The sequence below is a fragment of the Falco cherrug genome, chromosome 2 (genome assembly GCF_023634085.1).
Source record: "Falco cherrug isolate bFalChe1 chromosome 2, bFalChe1.pri, whole genome shotgun sequence".
NCBI lineage: Eukaryota > Metazoa > Chordata > Aves > Falconiformes > Falconidae > Falco > Falco cherrug.
This window is the reverse complement of record NC_073698.1, coordinates 90,167,563-90,193,279: the sequence shown is the minus strand read 5'-3', so window position 1 is coordinate 90,193,279 and position 25,717 is coordinate 90,167,563. Positions and strand designations below refer to the sequence as shown.

The window sequence follows — 25,717 nt, the reverse complement described above, 5'->3', positions numbered from 1 at the left end:
TTATCTCAGATTTGACCTTTTAAACCATACAGTTTGGAACTGGCTTCTACCTGACATGACAGGATGAGTAAGTATTAATGGTCTAGGTGTGCTTGTATCTCTTATGAATCAACATGCATTTCCTTAGTATAATCAGAGCTAAAATTGGTCTAATATCTTCAAAGAAGACATGCAGCTCATTAAATTCCCCAGTAATGAGTTAAGATGATGATGAACTGTGTTCCATTTCTACTAGTTAAATGCCATCTTCAAAAAAGGAAGTTAATGCTATGAATGCTTGGAAAATAGATGGTAAGATATTTCTTCACTGGGATTATGATGGACAGCAATGATATAAGAGGAGGTCCCTGCAAGATAATCCTTGTTTTGATTTTTTTGTTTGTTTGTTTTCCCCCCAGATCATGATTCCATATGAAAATAGAACGAGTGAGGTGATGTACAATAAAATGAACATATCGGAGCTTAGTGCCATGATTCCACAGGTTGGTTGGGGGTAATTGCAAAATTATTCTTTTAACTTCTGACCTATATAATTAAAATTGCCTTCAGTGCACAGAGCAGCATGTTAAAGTAATATCATTAGGAATGTGTGTACTCAATTACAATATATTTTCTTTTAAATATAGTTACTTATATTTATATATATATATATTTTACTGAGGTTTGAAATTATGTGTAATGACAAAGTGCAATAGTTTTTAAATTTTTAATAAGCTTTTAAATAAAGCTTTGAAACCATTAGTCTCAAAGGTGCAACTTAGTTAATAAACCATCTTGCTTCATAATATGCTTTAACCACCCTTCTTTTTGTCATTGCAGTTTGACTGGCTGGGATACATCAAGAAGGTGATTGACACCAGACTCTATCCTGAGCTCAAAGATATAGGTCCTTCAGAAAATGTGATTGTCCGTGTTCCCCAGTACTTCAAAGATTTATTCAGGATACTAGAAAATGAAAGGAAAAAGTAAGGATCCTATGACGGTTTCATCCACACTTACGAGGGGACATCAAATGCTGGGCTTTTCCTGGGTTTTCCAGGTGTTTCAGATATTCTTGGAATCAGGTCTCTCTAGTCTCTAGGCAAAAGGTCTGTTTGGTTTTGTCTGAATGAGGATATCATATTAGCTTGTGTGTACTAGGAGAATTTGCAGTTTCAACACTTCTTTTTTTATGGAAAACACAGGTTGCAGTAAAGCTGCTCTTTCCAGATACATTCATTATCTCTTACTTGTATGGGGTCTTGTATCTTGTGAAATCATTTACATCTGTAAACCATAGTGGTAAAATGCAGGTAGCTTAGGTTAAACATAGTAGATGTGCTTTGCACATAGGGAAGCCAGATAGCTTTGGGCAGTGTGATGAAAAAGTGTATGTGAAGATGACATCCCATTTTGAAACGTCATTGTTGACATCTAAGTGATTTCTCTGGTAATTTGCTCTCTGCTGAGGTGTGTTGCTGAACTTTTTAAAAAATATTGTTAGGCTGTTGTCTCCAAAAATCATTCTTTACTGATTGTACAATACAGCCACAACTGAATTTATATTTCAGAAAAAAAGATTGATTCAGAAGCATTAGTCTTATATTGTTGCTCTATCTTGCCAGTGACAGAATGCTTACATTAATTCATAATACCTGTAAAGATAACACATAGATAAGACAATAAGAAAAATAAAAATGATTGATCTGCCTACAGATCATCAAACTTCCTTTCTTTATAAAATTCAGACAATTGTCATTAGTGTGCCGCCAATCTTAATTTCCTGAAGAAATTCTTCTGGACAGTTTGAACTGTCGATGCTTTGTATCTCAAAGTTAGTTACATCAGTGGGGATAAAGCAGTGATTTAGAGGATCCACATGTAGCAAGACCACAGAGAATTAGTTATTCCCTGTGTACAAATACACTTATACACAGATGTATTGTGTAATGACATAGTAAATGCCTGAAGTATTTTTCCATTAGAGTCTTATTCAGGGAAAATCTGAGTATTGAAGAAGAGTTAAGCCAGCCTGGTGTCATGGCAGAGTGATGCTGGAGTAATGACCAGAAAGAATGGCAATGCTGGTCTTCAGCAAAGCTTGAGACCAGCTTCCTGACCCCACAGGCTGGGGTAGGTGGGCAAAAGCAGTGTCTGATTTCCAGTATATTCACACTGCATATCTTAGAGTTCATGATGGCTTAAGCGTTTTCTGTTCAGTCTTACCCTAAGAAATTTGCATCATAAACTGTTAGAAATGGCAAATAGTGCTAAACTCCACCTAGGCAGGCTTCAAATTCTTGTACATAAAATCCATCCAAACTGCATGATAACAAAGATCATGTTTATCTCTTAAATGATAATGTTCATTACTTAAAATGTCATAGTCTGCTCCAGAAGTAACTTTGTTATCTGGCCTAAGAAAATTAGGAAATATCTTAATACGAACTCCTAACAATGAGGTCTTAGCATTTCCCTGTAGGGTGAACTCTGAAAGTTTAACAAGGCTATTTTCTTTCAGGTAATCTCATTTGACATTCTCCATATGATATTTTAAAGGTTAAATTAAATCAAATATGATGAATTTGGGTAAATATCTAGACCAATCAAATTCCTAGTAAAGCATTCACATATTTTGGATTTGCTACAGTGATTAGAATGTGAATTAACTTCTCGTCATTTGGAGAAGCAGTTACTTTCACTGGGTTCATATACTTTCCAGTTACAAACCTTCTTATCCCTAAATTATACTTTTATTCCAATGCCTTGTGTGTCCCCTTCCCAGGTGAGCTCCCTGCTGGCATAGGTACTGTTCAAAATGGCACAAAAAGATGGTTCATGCCCCAGTGATTTGGCAAGTACTCCATGAAGTTTGTGTCAGGCAGAGGGAAGAATGGAGCAAAAATTAAGTCTAGCTACAGAGCAGTTCCCTGTGATGGAGGTGGCAAGTCATATGGACTCACAGTCATGTTATTAAAAATTGCTCCCTTGGAGAACCTGCTGAACAATCTTGAATTGTGAAATCATTCACATAGCAATGTTACCAGAAAATAGCACGTTGGCAGGTTGTAGAGTGAATTTAGTAGAATAAGGCTGTTACTTACCTGACAACCCTGCTCCATATAATCAGGTTACTTTGTGGAGCTTGAAATATGTGCAGTGGTGTGATCTGGAGGTCTATCTGGAATTCCCAAGCCAGGGCACTGCTGTGAGTCCAGCCCATGAGCATGGTTCTCCACAGTAAGCTGCCCAAGCAGCTGAGTAACTAGCCCGCAGGAGTTTCCATCAGCCGTGGGCTAGCTAGCCTGTCACATCAGATGTTCGGTACTGAAGTAAGTCACACCTTCATAAGAGGTCTTCAGGGATTCCTTCAGGTTTTTAGTGTACTGACTAATTTTTAATGGAGTTTGTATCTATTACAGGAAGAAGAGGTGTATGTTGAAAACATAAATGTAGCTGTGGTGTAAATGAGATTTAAATGTGGTATAAATGAGAGCTCCAATACATCTGTGCCCTGTGAGAGGGGAGATAGGATGGTGCTGGCACCAGTTAGGAGCCCCTTGTATCCCTTCTCTGTTACCTGTGGTCTGGGCTTTATGTGTGAGCCATAAATAGGATACAGCAAATTGTGTCCTTGTTGGAGATGTTGAAGGAAGCAGCTTTATCGTTCTCATGGATGTCAGAATGAATAACTAGTTTGCTTTGCCTTACCTTACCAGATCTTTGCAGTATGGGACAATTAATAGAGAAGTACTCTGTAATTACTGAAGCCTAAGAGGAATTTTCTTTATAGAGAGGGATGGGGACACTCTTCTTCCTGATTTTAGCCTGCCTCAGAAAAATTAGAGAAGTTACAATAATTTGACTTGAACTAGTGCCTCTAGCAATACAGGCAGGTTTTCACTACTCATGATTTGATTCATTTCTCAGTTCTGAATACAAAGATTTCAAGCAGATCTCAAAATCTGTGAAAGTGATCTTTTTCCTAAAATGTCAACTAATTTGTTAATCTATCTCATATTAAATCTATCCTCTTTAATTGCCACTATGTCTGCTGATTGGACTATCACAAACTCACAGAATTTTACATGAGCAGCAACTTTATTCCCAGACAGGGTAGAGAGTTCCTTGGTAGATATTCATAAGCACTGTTATAATTTTAACTGTTCCAGCAAACAAACTCTACCACTTCCTCTGGGAGTGTGTATCACAGTAATGGTCATATTGGTTAAGAATGAGCCTACACTTCTTTCTGTAACAGTCATTCTGAAGTTTAAATAGGGAACTATGTACTGTACTCTTCTGAAAGGTTACAACAACAAATGCTCTGGTCTCTTCAAAAGAGCGGAGAGGATTTGTATGGTTTGTGTGTTGGATTTTGCTCCATGTGAAGAGGTTAACTCCTCTGAGCCTCAGTGAAATTATTTGTGAAATTGGAATGCAAATCACCTCAAGATATGCAGCAGAGGCATTTAATAACCAAAAAGTCTCAGTTTTTAAACCAAATGAGGATGACCAATTGGCTTTAAGTTTGTGTAGTTAGCCAAAAAGGTAAAATGATCATCCCCCAAATAGGTAAACAGTGAATATGATTTTGTTTTGTTTTGAAAAACAAAATAAAGAACACTGCCCTTCAAACAAACAACAAAACCTCTCAACCTTTTCCCCTGTTGCCCCCCTCAGCAAATAAACACACCTCTGGACTTTGAAGTGAAACCTTCCTGTTGTTTTACAGCATCGTATTCATCAGTGGATTCTAGTCTGATTACAGTCACAAATTATTACAATCTCATGAGACAATTTGGTTTTAGGATGTGTCAGCTTCTTTTCCTTCCCAACTTAAAACATACCCCATTAATTGTGGGATATTCCCTGAAAGTGACAGCTGCCTTCATTACTTACGCCCGATACAAAAGTTTTTGAACTCCCATTGATACTCATGTCTTTGAATAAATCACCTTTTTGAGGCTCATTCTTTAGAAATTTTTGATCTTTCATTCACTAACCAATTTGACAAGGTTCCCCAACTCAAACATAAGGGCAAATACTACTAGATAAGAATAAGAACACAGAAGGGAGAATTTTTTTGTGTCAATTAAGTACTGAATTGTAACATATAATTGGTTTATGATAGCAGTCTATTTAGCTGAGGTTTTTTACCAAAGACTTTTGATTGAAATTAAATCTTTCAACCTTTTAATCTGTAGGACTTGCATACTGTTTTAGATCCACAGAGTAGTTACTGTAGGAACATGTATGGTATTCAGCTCTGCTGAAATACCTGAGGTGGATGGCTGTGAGGCTTGTGGAGTTCAAGTCATTTACAAAACCAATGAGAGCTGAGCATTTTTAGGGTGCTTCAGTTGTCATTGAATGAGGAAATTCCACATTGTCAGAAATGTGTTAAGGGGAAAATCTGTACTTGCTGGTATATCATGGGTTGGAATGAATTTTTAATGACCTTAAGCATTCTGTCAGAATGGTTTGATCATCTAAGCAGAGCTAGCTGTTTTGGCTTTTGCAACATGTTACTATGTTATAAATGTACATTATTCATGCTAAAAAGCTTTTTCGATATGTTTTATGAGTACTGTGGGTATTGCGTGTACTATATGATATATCTGTGTACAAAAAGAGGAATTATGCCCGGTGTGAGAGATTATGAGGATAAAAGGCAGGACTTATAAATCACAGCAATTCTCTGCTTCCCTTACAAGCCACCACTGGCAGCAGACTAGTGAGTGTCAGGCCTTTGAGGTGACAGTTAGCTTGAGATTGCACCCTCAAGTTTTCCTGTGTGAACTGAGTTGACCATATTTCTGACCTATACAGATATGCAGATTTAACTGAGTAAAGCAGGCTTTGCCCAGTGTGTCACAACTGCCATGCAGGTTCATGTGGGTGTGCACACTTGTGCTAGCTCCAGTGCGGCTGGAGCAGCCTGCAGGGACAGCCAGATCCAGCGGCCCTGCGCAGTGCCTGCCTTCCCGGGCCACCAGCTGGTGGTTCCCAGTGCACATCTCAGCCAGCCCTCGGAGAGTGAACAGCCACCCATCTGCTTTTGGTGTAGTGTCCCACCAGGATGTGCACGTGCTGCTGGAGTTATGGGGTTATCACGTGCTCAGTCATGAATAGCCAATATGTAGTTATAGCTTGCCTTAAACCCCTCCGTTCTCACCTCTTTATCACCTTCCCATCTGAGTGGCCCAGAGTGTAAGCTTCCAGCAACAAGGTATCTTAAGCTGGAGATCTTGTCTGGATGGACTGACCCTTGGTTAGAGGCAAAACTCAAGTTATGGCTCAGGCAAATGCTGCTGTGAAGACAACACACTCACAAAGTGTGTTTATAACCTGTTATGATTCAGAGGAGGGAACAGTATGGAATGTGTCTGTGATTTAAGTTAATAGAGTGACACTGTAGAGCAGCTACGCAGCTCCGCATCTGTGGCAATGACAGATTGCTGAAATGGGATTTTTAGAGATGGGGGAGTTGTTCAGACAGTCCATAACAGTAAGTTTGGTTGCAAAGTAGCAGTTTTCCTCCCTATGGAGAAGTCTATGGCCTGCCAAAAAATGTTATGTATATCCCAGTGGAGAGCAAACATGTGGATATCCATAGCTTCAGAGCAATGACTGTACCTGAAAAAGATGTCATGTTCAGGACAAGATGAGAATAATACATGTAGGCCATTTTTTGGACTTGTTTTGAGGCTGTTTGAAGTTGAATCACATATTTCACAATGCACCTTTACCTCATACAGCTACTGCTGAGCATGGGGATAGCTCAATCTAGACTAAATAAATCCTCCAGTCAAGTGCTTGAAGTTTTAGAAAAGGGGCATGGATGTCAGGTCTCCCAAGAACTTTAAACAAGTTATTCCTGGATCTCTCAGCCTCAGTTCTTACGAGGTTCTTGTTACTGAGACTTCTCTTTTTTGGCATTTCAATTATCCATCTGACAAAACAAGAGTGGTACTACTTTAATAACTCTGTGGGTAGAAAGAGCTTTTAAAAGCATATTGATAACTTCTAATGAAAGATACAAATATGAGATAATGATAGTTTATAAGGGATAGACTGTTACCTATTCTGTTTCATAGTTACAGTTTATGTGCCCTACTAATGAGGAAAGAGAATATTCACTTTGATTTACAAAAGAAAAATTAGGTTTTTTCTTATCTCTGGATAGAACTTTCATGCAACTATTATTATGACACAGTTCTTGCCACTTCTATGGAAAATGAAAACTGCCTTTTAAAAAAAAGCATTACCTAAAAATGACATACTAGGAGACGAACTCGTTATAAATATTCCTTAGCAGATGGTTATCATGGTGCAATTACATATTAACTGGCTTCAATCATACAGAATCTTCTGTGTAATAGGGATTTATCAATTTGCTCATCACCCATAAATTTTCAAGGTGAAAATTCACCATTCGGTTGAAATGTTTGTAGAGATAATTCTATGAGTGCTTTGTGGTACATCATATGCATTTAGATGTCTGATAAAAAAAAAAAATGTCTGATTTAACAGGACTCTTGCCAACTATCTGGTGTGGAGGATGGTTTATTCAAGGTTGTTTAACCTCAGTAGACGTTTTCAGTATCGATGGCTGGAATTTTCTCGGGTAAGTTAGCGTTATTATAAGACTTACAATAGTACTAATATTGACACTATTGGTTTTCCTTATAGTTGCTTACACCTTTGAAATAAGAAATGTTTTCTGTGCTGGATAAATTTCTGGAATAAACTTTTTGTGTTGGAGTCTTCCTCTAAAAAAATTAAGACATATATATTCTTGTATATGACACTAAGGCAAAATGTCTTTTAGATTATGTTAAGGAGGTTTTGAGACACCCCACTCCCCTTTAAAAAATCTTAGTCTTCTTATGCAGAAACTTGAAAGCTGGAAAGTTTTTGAGTTACATGCCGAGGCTGAGGCCTGTGCTATTCCCGGAGGCCACACCTGTTTGGCCAATATCTAAGCTTTTGAAAAAACCTAATGTTTACACATGTGTGAGTATAGCTCTGGTAAAACAAAAGCCTAAGATTTCAGCTTTTCTAAGCTTGCTCAAACCTCTTTCATGCTCTAGTGCCAGCCTGAGCTCTAGCACATCTATATACCCGCAATTTCCACAGAGAAGCAGATCAGGTGCCTTCCAGCTTGGGGCTGTGGAAGCCCCAGAAGAGGTTAGTCACTGCCCCAAGCTACGAGAGCAGACCTAATTATCTATTAAGTAATATAGTCATTTATGTGAAACACATTTGATTAAGTGAACCCTGAATAGAATGTCACCCTGATAATCCTGTGGGCTCTTCAAGCAAACCAAGGATGAAACTGAAACTGAAAGGTGCTTTATATTCTTTTTTCCAAACCACTTTAGATGGTGAACTTTTTGTTTGTCATTATGAAAGTTAGCTGTTTGGTGGCGTCATGACAACAAGAGGCTCGCATGATGCTACCAGTGATGTGGTACAGGAGGTGTGGGTGCTCTGTCCTCCCTGGTGAGGCATGAAGGTAGCTAATTGAAGCATCCATAATGTCTTTCCTTGAGTAGCACTGGAATAGTTCTGAGTTAATCACATACCTAAAAATAACATCCCAACAGCCTGATGGAAGCTACACGGGAAACACAGTCTCTTAAACTTCTGAAATCATATTCAAATCAGTCTTGTTAAAGACAGCATTTTCTTTGTGCAAAAATGAGAAACTGGCTGTGAGAACCACAGTGACAAGTTTGTAAGTGTGTCCCCTCCTGGGACATTCCTTCCTAGGCAAACAAAATAAGACTATTGCTAGCCATCAGTCAGTCTGCAGCATAATGCTGAGTTATATTGAGTTATATTGTGACCAGAAAAATTCCTGGAAGGAAACTTCAGGTTTTGTATACTGTGCATGTTGATATGGTGACTAGCTGCTGTCAGTTCTCTGGGTACTTTCTGCAGAAGCTTAGGGAGAAATCTAATTCAAGTTGATTCAATGCATATTAACAATGTCATCAAGGGTTTCGTGTAATTGGTTATGAAAACTTAAGAACAGCACAGTAAGGGCAGTGAGTCAGCAGCTCATTCCCATTATCTGCCCCTGGGACCTGGAAATGGACTTAGTTAGGCGCAGTAAACAGCACTAGCTAATAGTTAATAGCTAAAGTTAAGTGCTGTAAATAGCTCAGGGGAACAGACTTCACAAGTCAGCAGAAAGGACATGAGAAATGAAGTTTGAGGTAAAAGCTTTGGTGAACAGATTTGTGCAGTCAGAGGCTGGAGGACCAAGGGCACACAGGTCCTTTGGGTTCATAGAGAGGACCCAGCAACCTCTTGCTAGGTAGGTGAAGAAAACATTGAATGACTACTGTCATGTGAAAAGAGGCAGGGGAGATTTTCTCAACCCTGGGTGTTTGATTTTTCTATCAGCACCCCAGGAAAGTTGAGATCCTTTTGCCCGATCAGTCTGTCAGCGTCCTTTACAGGGACCCTTCACTGAACAGTGCCACTGGACCAGAGGGCCACTTGACTGACTTGTTCAGGGAAACATGCCAACAAAATTAGGGGGACCCGTCAGCAGGTCTTCCCACTTTATTTGAATGTGCTACCCACTGCCGGCAACTGCTCGTGTCTGCAAAGGACTCACACTAGCAGTTTGCGGAATAACACACTTTATTATAAAATCATAACAAGTTAATCGTGATTGCCGGTGATAGGGACTGTCTGCAAAAACAACTTGAAATTATATACAACCAAGCTGTATACAACCAAAACCTTAATCACTAATAACAGGTAGCATGAGTTAGTTGTTTAGCATGCATAAGACAAAGTTCTTACCCAGTAGATGTCCCTACGGGGGAGAAGACAGGTTCAGCCCGTCAACTGATCCCAGAAGTTATAATGGAGTCTCCCCTAACTTCTCCCCTCATTCATTAACTTTTAATACTTTTCTTTACTCTCAGGTGGAGCTTGAGTGACTCTAGTCATACATTCGTTATTGATTGGTGTAAAATTCCTTCGCTTTCATTTAAAAACATAGTTGATAAGAAATCTATAGTGATGCTCAGTGGGAGGTGATCGTGCCTTGGAGGTGGGTAACTTTGGGATGGAGGTGTGGATTAGTATTATAACAAGATTATAATGAGCAAGTTTCATCTAAGGAAAATAATTTCGCCACAGTTGTTGGCTCAGCAACAGGCATCTTCTCATATTTCTCATCTGACAGCCGCTATGCAGCTTATCAGCAGCATGTTACCATCAAGTTCCCAGCCCTGCAGGGAGTACAGCAGAGCCTGGCTGTGGGGTCTCCACATCACCCTCCACTGCTCCTCTAGGGTAGCATGTTGCGTTGCCCAGGGAACCATGGTGGAGTAGATTCCATGCATGCCAACTGTCCTGAAAGTGGCAACTGTATTTTACCCTTGTTGTTATAATACTACAAATACTGTTATGTCCCAGTATTCTGTAATTTCCCCCCTCAAAGTGATTTTCCCACAACTACTAAAAAGGCATGACCATATCTTTTATTCATTCTTCAATTTAGTCAGCCTCACCCATCATAAGCATAGTATTTTTTTTTTTCCTATCAGGTTCTCATTTTCTATTGGTGGCTTTTACATCTTACACATAGAAATCTTAGCATCAAGATACTTAAACATTTTGCAAAAAGAGGGGGAAAAGACATGATGAAACTTCAGAAAACTTCAGGTTGAGAAATTGGGCAAACCTGCTGACTCTAGAGAAAGTGCTTTGATTACCACATCAGCAACAATCAGCAGCTTCTCTGCAGTGGTGCTTTGAGTCCTAGCAAATGTGCAGTGGCACCTGTGGGACGGATCAGTTCACTGTGTTGTGGAGCTCTGAATTGACTGGGAGGGCTTGAAACCTGCTATTTATAGTCCCTATTACTACCTGGAGTACTGTGTTTTAGAGTGCTACATTAACATTAGAAGGAACATTTTGAGGGAGTTCTGGTTGGCTGTTGTAATATAAATATCAATAAACCAGCTGTGAGAGATAATCTGTTCCTCTCAGTTCTGTTTGTATGGGTCTCACAGCCTGTGCTGCCTTTCTGTCCTCCTTACAGTCAAGCCTCCCTCAAAATAATGGTAATTATTATGTTATAATAATAATATGCCACAGTCTAAAAGCCAGATCTGTCTCCTGACTCCTTCTGTGGCTGATGTATAGTCAGAGCTTTCAGAAGGAATTTCAAGCTCTGATGACTAATGCCATGACTCCCCTTCTTCCCCTGCATCAGGAAAATCTCCGTTGTGGTCTTGCTTGGACCCTGGAGAGAAATTTTCTTCTCTCTTTATTTCTCTTCTTTTTTTTTTTTTTTGAGTGCTGTGTTATATATGAAGGTTGCAGAATTTGGAAAAGGAGTTTATTTTCAATTTTGGCTTTGTTTAGGAAACTATTACCTTATTATGTAGTGGTTGGTTAATGTGGTTTTTTTACAGAAGCAGTGTTCTCTCTGTCATTGAAAATCTATTAGTGCACATAGTATTTAATAAAAAGCATTTGAAAATGCAATTCACTGGGGTATTTAAGTATGAATCATTGATTAAGCTTAATTACAGGCAATATGATGGAGAAAATCAATCTTAGAACTAGCAAAATATCTGACCTTCAATAGCTGAGGGTTGAGCTACTCTGGAATTTTCCAATGAGATTGTTTCCTGTTGGAAAGTAACAAATCCAGACCCTTTAGTTTTGCTAGAAACGAATCTTGGGCTCAAAAGAGAAGAACGGGGAAAAGAAGAGGCTTAGAAACTGCTAGATCAGTGCTTAAGACGTCTGTATAGTATGTGAGAGGCCAAAATCCCTATGCTGCCTGATCTGGTCCAGTATCGGCGGTGCTGTGCCTTTACACATCTGACAGGTGTTAGCTACTGGACTGGGATTTTTCTTATTCCCTGTCGAAAAGCCTAAGAAGTTCCTTAAGTGGAAAGGGAACTCTTTGAACCTTGTAAACAGCAAAAAATTCTTAAATCAGCATTGCCATTGCTTACATGGACCTGTCTCATATTTTGTTGTGTGCACTTCTTTAAAAAAATCAACATCTACATTGATAAGAAAATGTAGCATTAGCTGGGTAAGCACCCACAGTAACATGTTTCCCATGAGAAACAGAAACCAAGGTAGCAGTGTGATTGAGCTCTGTTTTGCCTTGTTCATTGGTGTGTTGGCCATTCTTGACTATGTCTTTTTTTAAGCTCATGTATGGTTGTGCAGGGACATCATCAGAGCCTGGAAGTGTGTATTTAACCACCATTAATTTAGTAAAATACACAAAGTGTTCTGCCAGCACCTTTCTACCACAACATGGAGTGAGATTTTTGGGGTACAAACATGTGTTCAGTGTTCTTGATGATTCAAACCTGTTTCCTCCTGAAAATACTGTTTGAGAAAGGAACTGAAGGGAACTATTTATTTTACACAGGCTGTGGTAAGAGTAGCTAGACAGGTAAATGGCAAAAAGGTGTGGAAGTGTACTTACCAATGGTAGACATCCTTAGCACAGATAAGTTCATGGCAGTGGAAGGCTCTGTAGGTGGTGTTTCATAAGGACAGACCTCATTTTCATGAGGATGATCTCCCTAGGCTTCTCATCTAGTCAGTGGAGAGAGAGAAATTTTTTCACAAGATAGCTCAGAGCAGGGATTTTCTAGAGGGAAGTGTCTCTCCACTTAACACAGAAAGACTACCAAGGTTAGCCCAAAGCTGGCGCTTGGGAATGTCATCCTGTAACTAACTCTCCAAGCCTAGCCTCTCTAAGTCATTAGCATTGTACTCTTTCTAAGTTTAAAATCTTACAGCTGTTTTGTGCCATTCAAAAGATTTGTCATACCACTTGATGACAATGGAAATAACTGTAAAGTATCATTATTGTTTCCTTTTGGTAGCTATTTGACAAATACGCTTTAGAGTATACTGTATGTGGATGCAGACTTGTTCTTCTTAAACAGTATGATGTTAAGACCTACTACATGCACCTGCCAACAGGTGATCCATGGAACCACAACTCTGCTGCCTCAGTGGGATAAATGTGTGGACCTTGTTGAAAGCGCGCTCCCTTATGTTGTGGGTAAGATGTTTGTGAATGCCCATTTTCAAGAAGACAAGAAAGAGATGGTGAGTCCTCTGAGATCTCTGTCTATAAACTTTTAATTAGTGTCTCCCTCCTCACAGATTACCCCTGATGTTAGACCAAAGTTTAAAAAGAGACAAGATTATTGAAAATGCTATAATTGGGGCTGGGGGAGGGGGTGGGGGTGGGGGGTGGGAAAGACAAGGAGAAAATGGAACAAATTTGAAGAAATGTCACCTTTTTGTCCATCCGAGCCCTGCATGTTCTTTCCATCTTCAGTCCTTCAGACAAATACGTAGTGAGACCAAAACCAGGTTGAACACCACTGATTTGCATAAATAATGACAGCCAGGCTGTGCAGGAACAGAGTGAGAGGTATTGGTGAGAAACAGTTTAGTATAGCTAGTGTAACTCATTATAGTAAACTTTTCACTGACTAGTTAAGACTGGTCAAGAGCTCTCTGCTTCAGGGTTACCCTTTTGAAGCTGTCTGTGCTACACCTGTAGTCTAAGAAAAGTGCAACTGATGTTTGGCCCGAATTAAGGGAAGCTTAGAGCCACATACGGAGAGTTTATATTTGTGATTCAAAGCTTTTTTGCTCAACGGTGAAGGGAAGTGTTCTTCCACACTGCTGAGTCCAGAGAACAGCTTTTAGCTGGATGTTCATCCTCATTCTAAAACTTAAAGCATAGCTATGTTATCACTTCTCTTAATAACATATTCAAATGATTAATTACCCGTCACAATAAATTATGTCTTATTTTCAGTTCATATTTTTCTCATAAGGTTTTCCAGTATCTACTTCCCAGCGATTGATTTTCCAACAATAATCAGCTTAAAATTAGATAATTTAGTCATTGAACTTAGTTGTTAGTGCAGGAGAGGCACAACCATTTAGGAAACATCAAATAGCATCCTGCGCTGAGAATGACAGCTCTGTGATAGTCCTGCACTGCCCTTGCTCAGTAGCCTGAGTGTGTGTCTGTTTGACTTTATCTAGTTTGACTGTTTTCTCAAGGAAGGACTTCATTTTAGACAGATCAACACTCTGATTTGGCTCATCCAGATCTTTATGACGTGTGTTTCCCTCTCAGGTTCTGCATTTCTTTTGCTACTTGCCTTCAGCTAGAGTTTCCGTTTTGAGATCCAGCTTTTCAGTCACCTGCTTATTGACTGAGCTTGTGCTGTGCTATTTGGCGAAAATATATATATATAGTGGCAAAAATATTTCAGGGACTCACAGTGTCACCTCTGTGCAAGATAAGTGGGAAGAGAAAGACTATAAGAAATGTACACTTTATGAAGGGGCAGACACTTTTTCATGTTTGTATATGCAAGGGAAAATTATGAGGAGCTGATAGAGTAGAAAATGGGTTTCTCTTGAAAGGTGACCTAATTAAAATATTTTTTGGAATGTACATTCCTCTCAGGCCAAGTCTTTGAAAAATTATCAAGTCTGAATTCACAGTAGTATCCATAATAAGAAATGCATATAAAATTTATAGAGTAGATCACAAGATTCAGACTTATAATGAACTGCTCATAGAGATAAAATTAGATACAGGTGAAATTTGTTGCAATCCATTTGGAAGTGTGCTTTTCAGGTTAACCATTTGCAGTGTTATTATTTTAATTTCACTGGCTTTCAGTTCTATTTCTCTTTCTTGAGCAGTAAGAAAGCACTTGAGAAAAGCATTCTTAATTGTACAGATTCCCCCCCTGGCTCATGACAAATATCTGTCTAAGATAAGCAAATCCTGAGTTATGGATAATATGGATTCTTTTTCCTCTGTTTGGTGATTGATGTTTCATACCTTAGATACTTCTCCCCTTTTATCAAGAAAGACATTATTTGTGTCTAAATATAGCACTGTTTCTAACCCAGAGCGCCTGCAGTGTTTCTTACAGCTATGCCTGAGCAGTTTCAGTAATAACTTTGGTTGCAGGAATAGGTTTCTCCCCCTGCCCCCTGCAGCTACAGCTGGTGCATAAAGCCTAAGTATACACCAGGGCCCAGCTGCAGAGCTTGAGTTTGAACTTGTAACCTCCAAATACAGGGAGTTCACCTCATTAGTGCACTAAGTTAATTGAGTCAGTGCTCTGTCATCAATATCTTTAAGTTACCCTATTCCCTGGGATGCAGTTTACTGTGAATGTTTGCCTGTTGAGTCATATTTAATGCTAGACCTGTTCTAGTAATTCCATATTGTCTCTAAAAGTAAAAAAAAAGTGTTTTTTGAAAAGGGTAGGAAAAAATGAATAATCAAAGGAGCTTTGCTATGTTTTGCCTGGCTCTACCACAAATAAAGAACAGTTCCAGATTAAAATATACATCTGATACATAAATGACAATTTAGCTGAAGGTAATGTTACTTGCCAGGGTTTCGTCCCTGTTTTTTATGACATTTCAGAGCTACTAGATCTATAGAATAAAATTATATAAAACGCCGAAACTTGACATTTTTATTATTTTTAAATGTAACATAATTGATAACACAAAGCTTAATGTAATGATTATCTGTCATGTCTTTTGCTATCTCAGCTCTGGTTTGGTCTGTGCTAAAGGATTCAAGCAACAGCTGGATCCCCTGAATTGCCTCTACTGAATTCTCTCACAATATTCTCAGTGGCTATCAGTCATGAGGTTCATCTACTGGAATAAACAGAAGCAACAGATAACATACACTTTTCTGGGCTGTGCTGCCAGACAGATGCATAGGCATGAGGACATTTCTACTCTTTAGACTAATATAATGCATTTCTAAGCCATTAGATTTCTTGATTTGTGTCATTTTAGGGTTTTCTTAGTGTGCATACTCACTAACCACTCCTATATATATATATATATATATATATATATATACACACACATTTTTTTTACTTGTTTGTGGTATGCTTGTGGCTTTGTATAGATGTCTGAAGAAGCAGCCAAGCTAAAATGGTTGTGAGTTTTCCTAGCTTTGCACAGATGCAAGCTGTCACTCGTGGGTCAAGACCACAGGAGCAGTTAAGGCTGCTCAGTGTTGTGAGCTGTGGCCTCTATCCTTGGAGTAAATAGAGTATGAGTACTTCACAAATACAGATTAATGCAGGCTAAATATTTGGATGCTGCTTTATATTTGGATCATGATCCTGCCAGCCCAAATTCAGTCCTCTGGCAGTGTTAATAAGGCGTGTCTCAGTTTGACATAAACCAAACAAGGCTACAGATGCTCCTCTCTCTGCAGAAAAGGTTTTATCTGTGCAAATGTCTCAGAGCTGGCTCCTTCTGCATGGGTAGTGATCTAGAACCGAAGTATCCACAATTGTGACATGGAAGAATCGGCAATGAACAGGTTGTGTGGTTCACCTGAAGAAAAGAAAATGGAAAGAAACTTATTTTCTGAAGTGTTTGAGGACTGGAGAAGGAAGAAATTTGCCTTCCAGAAAGAATAGCAGACACTGTCTGAGATGGAATCATTTAAGGTCTAACCAAATCCGTTGCCTCTATGTGCACCAAACCTTTTCTTATAATGATTCTCCCATGACATATTTCACTGGGGCAGGGTTTGCTAAATGTTTTGCAGATGGAAGAGTTGACTGAAGGAGTTCGCTGGGCTTTTATTGACATGTTGGAAAAGGAAAATGACTGGATGGACTCTGAAACAAAAAGAAAAGCTTATGAGAAGGTAACAGATATAAATGTTGAATGGATAAAATCCTGTTACATTGAAGATTTGACTTGAATGAGAATAGAATGTCATGGACTGTACTTGCAGTTCCAGTTATTTACCTATTGTTTTGTTTGTGAAGGGGCATGTGCCACATTTGTTTTGCTAGAAGTTTGAGCTGTCTGAGCTCCTGCTTCTCCACTAATGTTATTTTTGCTACCTTGTTCTTCCTCCCTTGTCTCCAGCTTTCCCCATCTGGCTCTGGTTGATGTAGACTGTGAGTTTATTTCAGATTTTCCTGTGCAGTGGCTTTTCTTGACAAGGTCATCATCTTGATTGGGATGTCAGGGGCACAACAGCCTACAAACAGAAAATGGTATCTAAAACAACTGGGGCAGCTGAAGGTGTTTGGTGTGAAGATGGAGGATTCACCCTAGAAGGGGTTATGAGAGTACTCCAGGTCTTGTACCTTCTGTCATGCCTACCTTGAAAGCCATCTTCCAGGAGTGCAATGGCCATCCCAGCTGAACACCCATCTCCCAGTAGAGTAATGCCAGTTATGAAGTGTTATGGTCAAGGATGACATTACTGGTCCTGATTACTTTTCGATGGAGTGGCAGTAAAATGCAGGGTGTAAAGGTGATGGCAGGAGGAGGTAGTCAAAGCTCCCTTTTCACTCTTTTTTCATGTTTGCAACATGCGATAAATGGAAAGGGAGCTTTTCCAAAGGCAGAGCTCTGCCCCTAGAGCAGCAGTTGGAAGAAGTATAAACAAGGAAGAGCGTATGAAATGAAATGAAATGTGTAGGACTGTCTCTTTATTTGTTGAGGCAGTGGGTATCAGTGAATTAGTGAATACCCTCTTTGAATAAATGACATGCAAGTACAGCTGAACTGTTCCAGCTCACTGTGCTTGAATAAAAATAGCATTTTGATTTAAAAACAAACATGGACTTCAAAGGTTTTTTATAATTCTGATGAAAAGGCTGTTGAGACATTTTATCATTGGAAAGTTTTAAATGCCATATACAGCCCATTTACATTTTATACAGCAATTCTCTTCACAGATGTGCAAATGAAATAGCTGCATAAACACACCAATAAATGCTATAGCAAGATAACAATAGTAAGTTGGCATTTATTTGCTGCTAACCTGAAGGTAAATGGACTGCAGTTACTACTTCTTACTGGCTGTTACACTTGGTTTTTTACTAGAAATACTCTTAGAAATAGAATGTTCTGTAATTTAGACATTTGACAAATTTGGTGCAAAATAAGCACAGGAAGATTTTCTAATTATTTCCTTAATAGAGATATGCTTATATACCTTTACAGGCATACATAAGTCTGATGCTGATTTTTCTAGCAAACAATCTGCATAACCATTCTGTTCAAAATTCCTACCTGCCTTTCAGCAGAGAAACAATAGAACTATTGCCACAAACTAATAAACTCCCTAAAAAGTTCTCCCTTTCACAATTTAGGGACAGTTTTGTTCAGAAGGTAGGTTAGGTCCTTTGTAGACAGAGATGCCTGTTTCCCATTGTTGACACATTTAGGCAGCTTATGGCACTTTGCTCCCAATTCAGGCATCTCGTTTAGGTTTCTGGAGTTAGTGGGGTAAGTCTGGGCCAAACAGTGCATGATATTCAAGCAGTACGATAAAAATAATACTGCAAGCCATAGTACTATGAATAGCAGATGGTTTAATCCATTCTCACTGACTTGAACAAAAATTTTATAGTTTACTGACATAGGAACAAGGTCAAGCTTGCAAGACACAAGTGTTATGTACTGACTTAGAAATTGCAGCAACAATTATGAGGTAGGACTTATAACTGTAAGTTTCAGTTTAGATGCACAGAAACAGCTACTTGGCTTAAAAGGAAAGAGTCTAGAGGAGTATTTTGGTAGATTTCCAGACATGGATATTGTGTATGTTTATTAACTACTATTTGTTGCTAATGATAGATATTGGATTTGTCCTGGGATATTTGGATGGACGTGTTTTTAATTCAAGAAAAAGATTCATTACATGTATGGTCAGATAATTCACTGGGGAAATCTAGGATTTATAATACAACAGAACCTTCAAAATCTGTTTCTCTGTTTCAATTAGATCTCCTGAGCCCAGCACATAATGCTGTCACTTTTTTAATACTTACACTTTAATAAAGCAGCACAGACAACAGGAATTTTGGAGTGGGGATTGTTTGTGTTTTGTTTTGTTTTTTAAACACCAGTATTACTTTATTACTTTATTCTATAGCTCTGTAAAATTGACATTTCTTTGTCAGTAAATGTCACCTGCATCTGTGAGGACAGTGCAAGTGCCATGGAGTTCACAATTTAGGAAGGATCTTGGTTTGTTCTTGAAGAGCAAATTGTATTGTCCTGGGTCTGTCTCAGGTTTACTTTTCATTTTGGACCACTATCAAAATAGAGACTAGTGTTATGACAGAGCACAGTGGGATGCACAAGGTAACCTTCTTCAAGGCAAAGGCCAGAAAGGACTCTCTGCTTTGATCTTCTGCATAGGTAAACTGTAGTATTTTAACCAGTTATTTCTGGGCTGAGCCAAATAACATAAAACAACTGTTCTAGTTCTCGGTGATTACTCACATCTCAGTGAATTTTTTTTTTTTTGTTAGGGTAGGATACTCTGTAATTAAATTTGAGGCCTGTGTGAGCATCTTCTGCTTGTTTCTACTTCCAGAACAAAATATGGCACCTTCTTCATCATTAATCTGATATCCTTCTACAATAAGGTCACCTGCTTAGCGGACTGAGGGAAGATGGTGGGTGTAGCTTTTCTGGATTTTACTGAGGCTTTTGATACTGTCACTCACAGCATCCTTCTGGACAAGTTGTCCAACTGTGAGAAGAGCAGGTGCAGAGTGTGCTGGGTGAAAAACTGGCTGAACAGTAGGGCTTAAAGGGTTGTAGTGAATGGGGCTACATCTGGCTGGCAGTTAGTCACCAGTGGTGTTCCTCAGGGCTCAGTCCTTGGCCAGTTCTGTTCAATATTTCTGCCAAAGATGTGGATGCAGGAGTTGAATGCACTATTAGCAAGTTGGTTGATGATACCACACTGGGAGGTGCTTTTGACAATCTTAGGGGACAAGATGCCTTGCAGAGGGATCTAGATAGCTTGGAGCACTGGGCAATGATTAATGGGATGAAATTTAACAAGTCAAAATGCCAGATTCTGCACCTGGGACAGAGTAATGCTGGGCACAGATATAAACTGGGAGAGGAGCGGCTGGAGAGCAGTCCTGCAGAAGGGATCTGGGGATGCTGGTCGGCAGCAGGCTCGGCAGGAGTGAGCAATGTGTCCTGGCAGACAGGAGGGCAAACCGCATCCTGAGGGGCATCAAACACAGCACAACCAGCCCGTCAACACAGGTGACTGTCCCACTGTATTCAGCCTTGGCGCGGCCTCACCTTGAGTACTGTGCGCACTTCTGGGACCATTTAAGAAGGATGCTGAGGTCCTTGAATGCGTCCAGAGGAGGTCAACAAAGCTGGTCAGAGGGCTGGAAGACATGTTTTATGAAAAGCAGCTAAGGACTTCGGTCTTGGCTAGTTTGGAGAAAAGGAGGCTGAGGGGTGACCTCATTGCTCTCTACAGCTTCCTGAGGAGGAGAAATGGAGAGGGAAGCACTGACCTCTTCTGCCTGGTATCCAGTGACAAGATTTGTGGGAATGGTTCAAAGTTGCATGAGTGGAGGTTCAGACTTGACACTAGGAAACATTTCTTTTCAGATAGCGTGGTCAAACTCTGGAACAGGCTTCCTAGAGAAGTGGTCAATGCCCCGTGCCTGTCAGTGATTAAGAGGCATTTTGGACAGTGCTTTAACTTTTGGTCAGCCCTGAAGCGGTCATGAAGTTGAACTAGGTGATTGTTGTAGGTCCCTTACAGCTGAAATATTCTATATTGTTATATCCTATTATTATTGCCTATTAAGTAAAGAAAGGAAGTTAGGTAAATAATGTCTTGGTCTTTTATGTTTTCATCAGTAGCTGTTCACATTGTCCTTTATAGCAAAGCAGAATAAAGGTCCTGCCTGAAGTCCTATGGCAGACCGTATACAGCATGGAAATAACTGTGATTCACACATCTTTCTTTTCCTCTGTATTTTTAATCTCATATTCTTGAATTCTTTGAATGCTCTGGAAAGAAAGCAACTGTAGAAACCGGGTTTTTGTTTGCTGGGCCTGCTCCATGTGATCCATTTAGTTTGCCATTAGCCTTTAACTTCAGACATATTTGTGTCATTAACAAAATTTTTACTCATTTTCTGAAAGGAAAAAACAGTTGATGCATGATCTGCATGTCTGGACTGTAAGCATGGAGAGCCTTCCTAGGAAAACACCTCATCTTAGACTACTTTTCTGTTCTTTATGGTGTCTGTATCTTTAGATAACAACACTGTAATGCAAATGATCTGGCAGGCTTTAAAGAGAATTAGTTGTAAATCCTCTCTGTGATTTGGATACTCACTATTTTGCATGTTTTCTGCTGCCTGCTTTCTGACTGATGCCCACCTTTCTTTTGTACTTGGCTGAGGCCAGACTTGTATACCTTGCTGTCAGCCTGATGCTTTGCAATCAAAGGGACCATCGACCTCGCAGGACTTACAAAAGACCCTCTGGTAGAATCGATGCTTGAATTTTGCTTTAGGCAGCCTGTCAGCTCCATCTAATCACTGAAATATTTATCCGTCTGTGACTCTCTTTGTGTCTGTTCTGTTGTTTTAAGTTACTCAGAGTGAACACTACTAATTTGATGAGCCCAAACCATATTGAAAGGATCAAATCGACTGGTCCTTGTGACAGGGAACAATTGTCTTGCAGCCTTGAGTTCTGAGAATCATGCGTTTAGCCCTTGTATACTTTGGAGTTAGGGTTTGACTTTCCCTGTGTAACAAAGCAATATAAACGAGATAACATCTAATAATTTCCTTCTATCCTCCCTCCATTCCTCTCTTTCTGTGATCGAAACACGGATTTAAATCAGACCATCTGAAGGCCAATCTTACAAAGAAAGTTTTTATCAGAGTAAGGTGACTCGGTCTGTCCTCACGTGCAGTTCTCACCTAGCTCTCTGGATGGAGCTCATGCTGCTTCCAAAGGAGCTCCGAGTAGGAGAGAAGCGTTCAGCTCTGTGCTGTAACGCTGTTTGCTGCCCTGTCCCTCCTCTGCTGTGTGCAAGCCTTGCTTTATTGCTCTGTATTTGACTGTCATCTGAAACGTGCTTAACCTATGCCTGTTAACCTCCCGAATTTTCAATAGAGAACTCTGATTTAATAAAAAAAAAAAAAAAAAAGAGAAAAAGGTTCCTTCTCTTGCCCTTTTAGCCTCTCTCTAAGGGTCATTAAATTTTGCCTTCATTTGAAGAACAGAGAAATTATCCAAATGAGTACAGCTCCAAGGGTGTGTCTGGCAACAGTCTTCAAGTACATGGTCTGCGCGTTACAGAAGCCGTGCAGAAAGATCCCTCGTTGGTGGCCCAGGCACCTGGTGAGCTCTGGGCCACCTTGCAGCCTCTGAGAAGGGTGGAAGATGAAGAGTGAGGGGAGAGAGGAGAGCCTTTTGTTTCCCTTACAATGAAGGTGCAGATTTCAGCCCAGGATATCAGCCAAATGGTATTGACGGCTCTGTCTTGTAATGGTGGGCAACAGCAAAAAGGGAGAACCTGCAAGTGAAACTCCATTGACGTGTCGTGTGTGATCAGGGCTCTCATCTTTAAAATGATAATATATTGCTTCTGCTTTTCAAAGGATAATTCAGTGGAAGATTATCACTGAGATGTAAAATTATTCCCTTTTCTAGGCAGGAGCCATTATTTTATTAGTGATTGTTTTTCCTTCCTGAAATGCCTTTTCTGCTTGGGTTTAATTGGAGGCTTGAAAAACAGCCCTTTACACAAAAGCCTGTTTTCTGAAAGTTTGCAAGGCTCCTATAAAATAGCCTGCATTGTAGGAAGTTGGGTTTTTTTGCTTTGCAATACTATTTTTAAAGCATGGATGATAAGCCAAAAAAAGCTTGTTTTTCCTCTAATAAGATTTTTCTCTAACATTATTAACCTCTTTAGGTCATGAAGCACAAATCCCAAGGTCACTGTGCAATCATTTTTTGCCTACTGAACTTGCCTGCTGCTTGGCTTTACTTTACTTCTCTCTAAGGAAGCTGTATAGGCAACATTTGTTTTCTTCACATCTCTCTGAGTCTGAAGACTGAGGCAAGAGGACCACAGGGAAATACAAGGACACGGGGTGTCTCATAGCTATATATGTACGCATAGCCTAGCTATGGGTGTCTCAGACAGTGTAAGGTACCTTTGTTTAGCCTACAGGGTTTGTTCGGCTGCTTCAGAGAGCTACAGCAAACCTCCCTAGATAACACAGTGTAATTTAGGCCAATAGCCCTTAGGAAATCAAGAGCCATCTGTACAAACCCTAATTTAACAAAGTATAGAAACTTTAAATGAGGTAGGTGTTCATGGGTTATCCCACTGAAGCCATTTACTTCTCAGCTGGAACTTATTGGCCGTATCCAGCCCTCCAGTCAATTAACTGAGCCCCCACCATCTTTCCCAGTTCTCCATGGTCTCTCTCTCTTCACATTTGGGTGATTTCACTATGAACATGACAGCCATACTGCTCACACCAGAGGTCCAATGTCTGGTTCGGACAGTGGCCAAAGAGCAGCAGATGTTTAGAGATGAACATAAGGACAGGGCAAGCATAAAGGGATACATTCCCACTATCCTCTCCTGGACTCTGACATTTGCAGCTCAGTTGCTTCCTGAATCAGAAGTCGTGTCTTTGTATTTATTCATATTTTTCTGCTGTGAGTTTGCCTAATGACTTTTTGAACCCAAGACAATTTTTATCATCTGCAGCTCCCCAAGGCAATGAGCTCCACTGCCTCACTGCTCTCTGTGTGAAAAAGCATCTCCTTTTGCTCGTCTGGAAAATGTTAGCTTTTCCCGCTGTGTTCTTGTAGTGGGGAAACCAGAGAATCATAATCTCCTGTTCTTTTCTTGTGCCCACTCTTGCTTCTGTATAACCCTGGCACAGCTATATCCAGGGAGTATGGAGCCTCCTGCATTTGTTCATACAGACTGGCTGGAGCATGCACTAGATATGGTACTGAAAAATAACTTTTCATTAAGATCTGAGGCATACCCAGACAAAAAGGCCAGACACCACAGCTTCAGGAGCTGAAATTGATCTTGCTTAATGCCATGCTAATTTTGCACAAAGATGACAAATCATACAATCTTGAGAGCGGTCACTGGGTGCTCTGCAAAAAGAAAACATGTCTTTTGTGCCTTGTGGGGTCTGTGGATCCATCCTATATAAAATAATGCAAAAATACGACAGAGGAACCAGACCTGAGTCTCAGTGCCTCCCATATCTCAAGTGGGCTTTTTCTGGAATGAAGGCCAGCACAAGGCTGACAGAATAACGTTTGGTAAAAGAGCGGGATGGAGTTTCAAAAGTGAAGATCCCAATACCCCTTTTACAAGTTCTTTTAAGATGACTTTATATCTTTGGTTCTAGGATCTCAGAGAACTTCACAAAGTGTAAGGCTGCTTCAGAACACTAACAGAAGCTGCCAGACTCACTTCAGAAGAACTAGGAAAAGGAGAAATTTCCAAAGGCTCTAATTGCATTTCTGCACTTCATTCCTGTTCAGAAATCAATAGTGGTGACTTCTGACTTCCAAATTTACTGGTTTTACTAGAAAGTTTGATTCAGATCTTGAAACAACCTTGTCATTTCTAAACGGGAGAGCGTACTTCTGCTTACTGCCAATTGAACCTTGGCCACATTCTTCCTTTGTGGAAGTGAGCTTTCTGAAATTAGGGTAGTCTCTGTCTGAATGAAAAAACTGAAGGTCCTTCCAGTATTGTAGCAGTTGCATTGCAAGGAGAATAAGCAAGTCTCCTGATAAATTTGAAACATGGGTTGGAGTTCAGAAAAGGCAGTCACGTTTTAACTCTTTTCCTACAGGTCTACAATTCCCTTGGACATTAAATATATCACCAGGAGCTTATCTTCATAGTGTAACTCATCTTTATCCTACCATGTGCATGGACATGTGAGGACAACTCCATAGGAAGCAGGAAGTGAAGTAGCTGCTGCCCAGCTCAGAAATTATGTAGGGGAATTGAAAAGTTTGCTCTACTTATCTAGTTTGGAATTTAGTCAGGACATTGAGGCTACCACTCCCACATCATCCCTGAGATAGCTGTTTGGAAAATGCCAATGTTTAGAGTAAAATTTTTCACCTGGAAGATACAGAGAATGCAAGGTACTTTCCTACTAGAGTAGCGTTCCACACTTTCCTCTGAGTAAAAATAGGTCTTCAGTTTCCATCAGATTAACAACACTTATCTTTTTTAAAGTCAAATGTTTATTTCTCATCACAAACTTTAGATTTTGAACTCAAAGAATCATATCTCTCATATCCTGAATTTAATTTAACCTTCTCAGGAAGATGGGGCTTTCCTGTTCAGTAACCACAGGAGATGTTCTTCACCGTTGGCCAGAGTGGAAACTAATAGCCATGGCATGTTTGCTTATCTCTTATCTCTGGGGTTAGATTGCTCCTGTCAGCTTCTCCCTTGTTATCTGGCTGCTGCTACTGCTCACTCAGTTGTGCAGGGATGTCAGTTCCATTAATAACCTCAGCACCGTGCAAACAGATAGTGGAAAACAGGTGAAGGGAGAGGAAATTGTATTTAACCCTGATCTCACAGCTGTCATTTTTCAGACTACGGCACAACTCTGTAAGGCCAGAATGGGGGCGTGACATCAAAACACTTGTGACAAATCTCCTGCTTGAAATAGGAGGGAGACAGATGGACGGACACACCTGCAGATGTTCAGGGACCAGGGTGAATCTGAAGCTTTTGTGGCAGAACTGCAACATGAAAGTATCGGTATGCTAAAAAACAGATTAGGTCTTCCAAAGGGCAGGAAGTCCTCTGCCA

At 39.9% G+C, this 25,717-nt stretch overlaps 1 protein-coding gene across 1 annotated transcript in view; it reads left to right on the top strand.

The window, feature by feature from the left end:
• PHEX (phosphate regulating endopeptidase X-linked) overlaps nt 1-25,717 on the top strand; it is a 115,215-nt gene that overhangs the window by 40,322 nt on the left and 49,176 nt on the right. Inside the window, exons 8-12 of the mRNA XM_005443058.3 lie at nt 399-482; nt 820-965; nt 7,516-7,609; nt 12,976-13,104; nt 16,628-16,729. Coding sequence (XP_005443115.1) covers nt 399-482; nt 820-965; nt 7,516-7,609; nt 12,976-13,104; nt 16,628-16,729 — 555 coding nt within the window. The remainder of the gene's footprint in view (nt 1-398; nt 483-819; nt 966-7,515; nt 7,610-12,975; nt 13,105-16,627; nt 16,730-25,717) is intronic.